Genomic DNA, 9,208 nt, shown 5'->3' on the forward strand with positions numbered 1-9,208 from the left:
ATAAGGGTGGTATCATCTGCATATCTGAGGTTGTTGATATTTCTCCTGGCAATCTCAATTCCAGTTTGTGCTTCATCCAGCCCAGCGTTTCTCATGATGTACTCTACTAAAAAGCCCCTTGATGACAGTGAAACAGGAGAGTGAAAAAATTGGCTTAAAACTCAACATTCAGAAAACTAAGATCATGGCATCTGGTCCCATTACTTCATGGAAAATAGATGGGGAGTGGAAACAGTGACAGACTTTATTTTGGGGGGCTCCAAAATCACTGCAGATGGTGACTGCACCCATGAAATTAAAAGGTGCTTGCTCCTTGGAAGAAAAGTTATGACCAAGCTAGACAGCATCTTAAAAAGCAAACACATTACTTTGCCAACATAGTCCATCTTGTCAAAGCTATGGTTTTTCCAGTGGTCAAGTATAAATGTGAGAGTTGGACCATAAAGAAAGCTGAGCGCAGAAGAATTGATGCTTTTGAACTGTGGTGTTGGAGAAGACTCTTGAGAGTCCCTTGGACTTCAAGGAGATCCAACCAGTCCATCCTAAAGGAGATCAGTCCTGAATGTTCATTGGAAAGATTGGTGCTGAAGCTGAAACTACAATACTCTGGCCACCTGATGCGAAGAACTGACTCATTTGAAAAGACTCTGATCCTGGGAAAGATTGACGAAAGAGAAGGGGACAACAGAGGATGAGATGGTTGGATGGCATCACCGACTCAGTGGACAGGAGTTTGAGGAAACTCCGGGAGTTGGTGATGGACAGGGAGGCCTGGCGTGCTGCAGTCCATGGGGTCACAAAGAGTTGGACACGACTGAACGACTGAACTGAACTGAACTGAACTCTACATATAAGTTAAATAAGCAGGGTGACAATATACAGCCTTGACGTACTCCTTTTCCTATTTGGAAGCAGTCTGTTGTTCCATTTCCAGTTCTAACTGTTGCTTCTTGACCTGCATACAGGTTTCTCAGGAGGTAAGATGGTCTGGTATTCCCATCTCTTGAAGAATTTTCCAGTTTGTTGTGCTCCACAGAGTCAAAGGCTTTAGTGTAGTCAATGAAGCAGAAGTAGATTTTTTCTGGAATTCTCTTGCTTTTCTTATGATCCAACATATATCAAGATATAGTCGACACAGAACAAGTGATTGGCACATATAATGCACACCTTAATTATACACTGTTGACCTACAACAATAAAAGAGACCAGCAAAATGGGTTTATTCAGAAACAGCCAAGAGTTGCAATTTGGAACATGCAATCTATGGCAAACCACAGGCAAGTCTGGAGAACAAAGAAGAGGCAATTCTTTAATAGAGAAGGGAGAATTAGGAAGGGCCCGTCTAAGCAGAGTCCATTGGTGGAAACTGAGAATTTGGCATGTAAGCGGTCTTTCACCGGCTGGCTTGTTGCCAGGAGTGGAGATATCCTTCCTTTCTCCTTGCAGGAAGATGCCAGAGATATGGGTTTAATTCCTGGGTCGGCAAGATCCTCTGGAGGAGGGCATGGCAACCCGCTCCAGTATTTTTGCCTGGAGAATCCCATGGACAGAGGAGCCTGGTGGGCTACAGTCCATAGGTTGCAGAGTCTGAAGCGACTGAGCACACGGCACACACACAGGGTGTGCTTGCTCCCTCTTCTGGCCTCCTGGCTCCAATTTATTTTTTTAAATTTTTGACCAGGCCGCCTGTGGGATCCTAGTTCCCTGACCCAACCCTCAACCTCGACAGTGAAAGTGCAGAGTCCTGACCCCTGGACCGCCGGGGATTTTCTCTGACTCCATTGTATTTTATTTAAATGTCGATTTGTCTGTCTGGCTGTGCTGGGCCTCAGCTGCAGCACACGAGGTCTTAGTTGCAGCATGCTTGAACTCTTGGTTGCATGTGGGATCTAGTTCTCCAACCAGGGTTCAAACCCAGGCCCCCTACATTGAGAGCCTGGAATCCTAACCACTGGACCACTAGGCAAGTCCCTCTGACTCTTTTTTAAATGAGGTTTCTGTTTCTTAATTTTTATAACATTGAGGTGTACAATGTCATGATTTCATACACATACATATTGCAAACTGTGATAAGGAGATAATACATCCTTCACCTCATATAATTGCCATTTTGCTGTTTTTGTTACTGTGAGTACATTTAGGATCTACTTTTAGCAACTTTCAAGTACATAATACTTGTCAACTAGAGTCACCGTGCTGTACATTATTAGAACCCTGGAACTTCATCTTATAACTGGAAGTCTGTACCCTCAGACCATCAGCTCCCCATTTCCCCCAATGCCAGCGCCCAGCAACCACCATTCTACTCTGCTTCTATGATGATTTTGAATTCCACATGTAAGTGCAATTATACAGTACTTACTATATTTGTCTTTCTCTAACTTAATTAGCAAAATGTCCTCCAGGTTCATTCATGCTGTTCCAGTTGGCAGGGTGGCCTTTTTTATGGCTGAATAATATTTCATTATATGTAATTCCAAATAGCACTCATTTCTTCATTCATTCACCCACACTTGGGACGAACACTTTGGTTGTCTCCATTTCCTGCAAACATGCTGTGGTGAGCACGGGGCACAACCCCTCAGGACACTGGTTTCAGTCCTTTGTATACATCAAAGTGGTATTGCTGGATCACAGGGCAGTCCTATTTTCAACTTTTTGAAAAACCAGGATGTAATTAAGTTTTCAAGAGGTCTTATGGCTTCGCCTTAATCCAGTCTGACTGATATCCTTGCAAGAGAAGGCGATAAGGAAGACGCCTCAGAAGTCAGCTCTGCCTGCCTCGATCTGGGACTTCCAACTCCCAGAACTAAAGAGAAGAAATGTGTATTGTCTAAGCCCCTAGTCTGAGAGCTTTGTTACTAGCACCTCTAGAAAAGGAATCCAACATCGACCAGGCCCTCCACAAATATTTCTTAAAATTAAGTTGAAATAGAAGAGCTATTAAGATTCTCTTTTAATCACAATGTTTTGCACCTATTGAATATTTACTGTGACTGAAAAGAGTCTAAGGCAGTTTCAAATCTGAACCCAAAGAAATTTTTTTTAATTCCCAAGATCTGTAAGATTAAAAACAATATTCCTGGGAATTTCGTCCATTTCTAGGATAAAACCAATCAAGCGTCTCTTCAGTCACAGTTACTGCAGATGGCTAACAGGAATAGTGCCACACGACAGGGGAAACGTTGTCAAAGCCCCCTCCGGACCTGGTCTTCCAGACCCACCGGGCCAGGCGGGAAGGGGCACCTGGACCAGAGGCTGGCCCCGCCCATATTCCTTCCAGGCGGGGTCAGTGTCCAGGGCTGTGAGGGGCGTGTCCTGTAAGATTGAGGCCCTCGGCTTTGTCACCAGAAATCCAGGCTACAGAGGGACATGCTGGATGGCCCCTGGGCCAGCAGGCAGGACGAGGGTCAGGCAGGCAGGCAGCCGGCAGAGGCCTGGGTGGGACGGAGCCTCACTGTCCGGTCAGAGCCCAACGTGACCTCAGCCCTGCTCCAAATGACGTAGCAGGGCCCAGAACGGCCCAGTGTAAGGCACTCCCCACTTGTGAAGGCGAGACGTTCCTCCTAAATAAGAAATAAAGAAAAGTTTGCACATGGAATTCTGCTCCACACTGCGCGCCAGCCTGGACGGGAGCGGGCACCGGGGGAGAGCGGACACACGTGTGCGCATGGCTGAGTCCCTCTGCTGCTGCTGCTGCTGAGTCGCGTCAGTCGTGTCCGACTCTGTGCGACCCCATACTCGGCAGCCCCCCAGGTTCCCCCGTCCCTGGATTCTCCAGGCAAGAGCCCCTTTGCTAGTCGCCTGAAACCGCCGCAACACTGTTCATCAGCCATACCCCAGTACAAAATGTTTCTGGAGTTAAAGAAATACCAAAAAAGTGAACCCTCAGACCACTGGTGATTTAAAGGAAGAAATAAATGAGTGTCCAGAGTTATACCTATGGCTGATTCATGTTGATGTTTGACAGAAAACAACAAAATTCTGTAAAGCAATTATCCTTCAGTTAAAAAAATAGAAAAGAGTTGTTTGGGGACCAAAAAGACAGCCAAAACACTCGCCTTTCTCGCGCCGCCTCATACGAGTCTCGCCCCCTCAGACGAGTCCCGCCCCCATGTCGCCTCTGGCCTATCACGGGCCGCGTGTCTCACGAGTCCCGCCCCCACGTAGTCCCCAGCCTATCCCGCGGCGCTTTCGCACCACACCGCCTTCCTATTTCCCTGCCCGTGGCGCGCCCGCTCTGACCCTTGACCTCTCTCCGGACTTTCCCGCGCCTCTGAGTCCCGCCTCCCAGAGCAAGAGCCCCGCCCCCGCCCTCGCCCTGGGCCTATCCCGCGTCGCGCCGCGTACTAGTCCCGCCCTCGCTCCGCGCCGGGTTGGCGCGCGGCTGTGACGTCACGAGCAAGAGAGGCGCGGCGGCCGAGCTGAGCCGCTGCGGGCCGCGGCCATGCCCAAGCGGGGCTACCCCTTCGCGGATGCGGCCCCGCTGCAGCTCAAAGTGCGTGTCGGCCAGAGAGAGCTGAGTCGCGGCGTGTGCGCCGAGCGCCTCACACGAGAGATTTTCGGTGAGTGCGGCTAAGCGGGGCTGGTCGGGGGGTCCCCACCGGCCGCACCCCCTGGAGCCGGGGCCCGTGTTCCGCGCCGCCTGACCGGGCTTAGGAGCCGCGAGAAGGACGGCGTGAATGCTCCCGCGTCCACGACCTGCCCCTTCCGCACTTCCCGAAACGGACGGCTTCTGCGTGGGGCTGAGTCGGGGCTCCGTCCTGCGGGAATACTGGACTCACCGGAGCCCGCTCTGATCTGACCAGCCCAGCGATACGCCTCCGGGTCCCGCCTCCCGGGACTCGTCCCGGTGGGAAAGCCGGCAGAGGCACCCCTTCAAACCCGAGAGGCCCTCCTTGTCAGGCGGTGCCGCTGCTGAGGGGGCCAGTCGAAGGAGGACTCTCCAGAGGGGCAGGCACGGGTCACCGAAGACTGTCAGGTCTCCTGGAGGAACAGAGTCAAAGCCAGATCCTGCGGGGTTAGACAGGCAGAGAGGGAAAAGAAGGAAATTCCTGGCAGAGGGAACAGCCTGTGCAAAAAACGGGGAGCAGAAGTGTGCTGTCCGGCTCAGCGCGGCTGGACTGTCCAGTTGGAGAAATGTGAGGGCCCTGGCCTACGCCTTCTCCTCTGACTCCCTCATGCACATTTGTGAGTGCATGGATAACACTGATCATCACTCTGGAGAGATGAGCAGGTGATGTAAATGAGTGAAGCCTAGGGTACTTGGGCCAAACTGCGGTTGTTACTCTCTGAGGACATTCCAGAAATGAAAACACTGCAAACAGAAGAAAGGCGGTCCCTGGTGGCTCAGACAGTAAAGAATCCTCCTGCAATGAGGGAGACCTGGGTTTTATCCCTGGATTGGGAAGATCCCCAGGAGGGAGGGTATGGGAACCCACTCCAGTATTCTTGCCTGGAGAATCCCATGGACAGAGGAGCCTGGTGGACTACAGTCCATGGGGTCGCAAAGAGTCAGACACGACTGAGTGACTAACAAACACACACAAGTCAGTCTAGCTCTCGACCACGATGTCCTGTAGCATTTGCAGAGCTTGTCCCATGCAGGGCCCATCAGGGAGGGAGTGCCAGGCTCCCTGGACATTCTCTGAGAAGGGCAGGACATTGTGAGGCCGGTGTGCACTCATGTGTAATGATTTCCAAGTGTTTAACTCTGGCCTTTTTATGTTGAACTGGCCACAGGCCCTTGAAGACAAGTGTTAGTCTTGCCACATGACCTGCCCCCTGCCCCAGTCCCATCCTGTTATGAATGGGGAGACTAGAGGAGGAGGAGCTGGGTGTGGCAGGCTGTCTTCACTGCAGTTGAGTTATCAGCTGTGTGTTTCTGTCGATATCACCCAGCGCCAGCAGCTTCTAAGGTCTCCACCCTGGCTCTGTTGAGACAGGGCAGACAACCACAGAGCATTGCTGGGCTGGCACCTAGCATTTGACCTTCCGAAAGTTGCTGCTCAGGGGTGGGAAGCTGTCCGGGTCCCACAGAGGTCTGGAAACTTCTGGGGTACCTTGTCAGGAGCCAGCTATGGCTGTGCCTTTTGTCAGCAGCTCTGCAGCAGCCGAAAGGCTGCAGGCCTGGGCTTGCAGGCTCAGCTCTGAGTCTCTTGCTGTGCTTTAGTTGGCGATCCACAGTGCAGAAGGAAATGGAGAAGGAAATGGCAACCCACTCCAGTATTCTTGCCTGGAGAATCCCAGGGATGGAGGAGCCTGATGGGCTGCTGTCTGTGGGGTCGCACAGAGTCAGACACAACTGAAGCGACTTAGCAGCAGAAGCACAGAGCTTCCTCTGTCAGAGGAGGCCTACTTGTGGGTTCTGGGGAGGAGGTGAGGCCACACGTGAAAAATGAGCAGAGTGATGGGACAGGGAGCCCAGGTGGGGCTGCAGGGTGCAGAACCGGGCTGGAGGAGGTGCCCGCTGAGCCCGGGCAGGAGGGCAGCCTCGCCAGGGGCAGCTTGGTCCCGGGTGGCTGGAAGACTGCTCAGCAGAGGGCTCAGCACAAACGGCTCCGGAGACAGGCGGCCCCGCTTACACCACAGGGGTGTAAGCGGGCGATGCTTGTCCTCCCCAGAGAAGACCATGCAGCTTCTCTTCCGTGGGGCCCAGGCCTGCATGGACCCTGCATGGGAGGAAGGCTGCGCCATCGTCCACACGCCAGAGTCCCCGAGGCCCGGCCCCACAGAAGCCCCTCGGGCCGCGCGAGGGCAGATGCTGATCGGGCCCGACGGCCGCCTGACCCGGAGTCAAGCGCAGGCCTCCGAGGCTGGTGAGTAAGGCCGCCGGCAGGTGCTTCCCAGGTCTCTGCTGCAGACAGGATGCGGGGGAGCGGGGCCAGAGTCTGACGCTGCAAGCGGGGTGAGCGCCTGGAGGCTCCCACTGCAGGAGGCTGTCCCCGCTCTGATGTGTGGGAGCTGTGAACTGCTCTAACTGTTCCATCAGAAAGGAGAGACGCGCCTCCGGGTGGCCCTCGTGGGTGTCCTGCCTGCTTCCCACCCGTAGCTCTCTGCGGTGTGCTGTAGCCTCAGGCTGTCACGCGCGTCACAGCTAAAACTCCCACCCCGGGGGCCCAGGAACCCCCGTGTTAAGCCAGGACACGGGGACCACACTTTGAGACCCAGCTGTGAGACACACCAGGGGTTGAAGGCCTGGCGAGTCCTGCTGCAGGTGGTCAGGGGAAGAGCTAGCCCGGGCTCCCGACCTCTGGGTGGTGACAGTTCCAGGTGGGCCTCAGCTGGCCGGGAGCCCTGGTGAACGGGTCCAAACGCAGTGCTTCCGCACAGATTGACTGGCGGTGGGTCAGGCGCTGGAGGAGCGCGGCCCGCTGTCCTCCGGGGGCGAGGGGCGGCCCCCGAGCCAGGGCTCCCGGTCACCATTGGACTGACCCGTGTTTCTTCCGCACAGACCCGGCTGGGGTGGCGTCGAGAGCCTGCTCGTCGTGCGTGCGCGCCGTGGACGGGAAGGCGGCGTGCGGCCAGTGCGAGCGGGCCCTGTGTGCGCGCTGCGTGCGCACCTGCTGCAGCTGCGGAGCCGTGGCCTGCGCCCTGTGCGCCCTCGTGGAGTGAGTGCGGGCCCTGGGGCGGGGCCTCCCCCTCGTGGAGTGAGTGCGGGCCCTGGGGCGGGGCCTCCCGCTCGTGGAGTGAGTGCGGGCCCTGGGGCGGGGCCTCCCCCTCGTGGAGTGAGTGCGGGCCCTGGGGCCGGGCCTCCCCCTGGCGGAGTGAGTGCGGGCCCTCCTCGTCCTGCCGCCCGTTCCCCAAACACCCGCAGAGCCCACTGCTCACCTGCCTGGTCTCGTGGCCATGATGGGCCGGGCACCCTGCCCTTTGTGATGAACACGTGACTTGCTCCAGGTCCCCCGGAGGCCGGGCTCTGGCCTCCGAGCTGCACCGTGGCCCGGCCACGGGCGTCCTGCCTGCACCTGGTGGGCCCCCTCGGCCCCCAGCTCTGGCGGGACTGTGGGCGGGGCTGCTGCTGAGAGCCGGGCCTGGGCTCCTGAGTGCTGACGCTGTGGTGCCCGCCTGGGGCAGCTGCTGCCTCCTGGCCCGTCAGCTCCTTCCCCAGGGCGGTCTCCTGCCCTTGGCTGCGTTGCCTCTTCCCTGCCTGGCTGGAGCCCTCGGGGGTTGGTCAGTCCTGCCACACAGCTGGGGGCTGCCCGGGGCGGCAGGCCAGCTTGAGGCCTGAGCTGCGCTCTGGTTGGCAGGGCCGCTCCAGTGAATGCCCCAGACGTTCACCATCACCCCCCGCAGGTGGACTTCCACTGAGGCCTGGTGTCTGGGGGCTGAGGGGGTCTCCTTGGGGCGCCCCTTGTCAGCAGGCTCCGCACTCTGGCCTCACCCTGGGCCCCTGGGCCGCCTCCCTCGAGAGTGTCCATCTCCGAGGGCCTGGCTGTGGGGGCTCGGCCACCTGGGTGCAGGACCCCCTCGTGACTGCCTCTGTCTGGGCTGGGCGGGTACGCAGCTCACGGGGACTCAGCCCTAACGCAGCCCCTCTCCCCGCCTGTCTCTCAGCTACGGGGGCGACCTTCACGAGAAAGTGCTGTGCTCCAGCTGTGCCGCGTTCGAGGCCTGAGCCCGCGAGTCGACCACCGCCCCGCCTCCACCGCCCCGCCACGGTGACTGAGGAACTGAGGGAGGGTGCCTTTTCTCTTTTGTATTTTGTGCTCCTGACGACTGAAGACAATAAATCCTCTATATTTGGACGAGAGGGCTCACTTGGCGGCGCTCCTGGGGCCTGTGACCTGCCGGCTCCACGAGGCAGCACCTTAAGCCCTCTGGGGCGGGGAGTGGGGCGCCAGCAGCTGGAGGGTCAGTGACAGCAATCTGTAGGGTGCTGGACGGTTTCCTCCCATGGGCAGAGCTTGGGACCCCGGAGCAGGGAGACAGAGGGCTGCAAGGAGGCCTTAGGTCTAAGAAAGGGGGTCACAAGTGAGTCCCGGGTCTTCTGAGCTGCGAACACTCAGAGGCTGCCTGGCTCAGCCCTGGGAGTGCAGCTCAAGCCCCTGGTCAGCGGTCGGCCATCCTCCTCGGGGATCACCTCCAGCCCCGCGTCCACCTGCAGACCGTGACCCTGGCGAGCACGGGAAGAGAGGCTCAGCGTTGCTCATCACTGGGGACACAGGTCGCTGTCAGGAGGAGCGGCCTTGCCCCCGTCAGGGTGCCC

At 56.8% G+C, this 9,208-nt stretch overlaps 1 protein-coding gene across 1 annotated transcript; it reads left to right on the top strand.

The window, feature by feature from the left end:
* Positions 1–4,388: 4,388 nt before the first annotated feature.
* SIVA1 (SIVA1 apoptosis inducing factor) lies at positions 4,389–8,747 on the top strand. Its single transcript, XM_027520690.1, has 4 exons — positions 4,389–4,565; positions 6,624–6,818; positions 7,454–7,610; positions 8,557–8,747. The coding sequence occupies exons 1-4, from the start codon at positions 4,448–4,450 to the stop codon at positions 8,615–8,617; spliced, it is 531 nt and encodes a 176-aa protein (XP_027376491.1). The 5' UTR covers positions 4,389–4,447; the 3' UTR covers positions 8,618–8,747.
* The last annotated feature ends 461 nt before the right edge of the window (positions 8,748–9,208 follow it).

Source organism: Bos indicus x Bos taurus, chromosome 21 (assembly GCF_003369695.1).
Source record: "Bos indicus x Bos taurus breed Angus x Brahman F1 hybrid chromosome 21, Bos_hybrid_MaternalHap_v2.0, whole genome shotgun sequence".
NCBI lineage: Eukaryota > Metazoa > Chordata > Mammalia > Artiodactyla > Bovidae > Bos > Bos indicus x Bos taurus.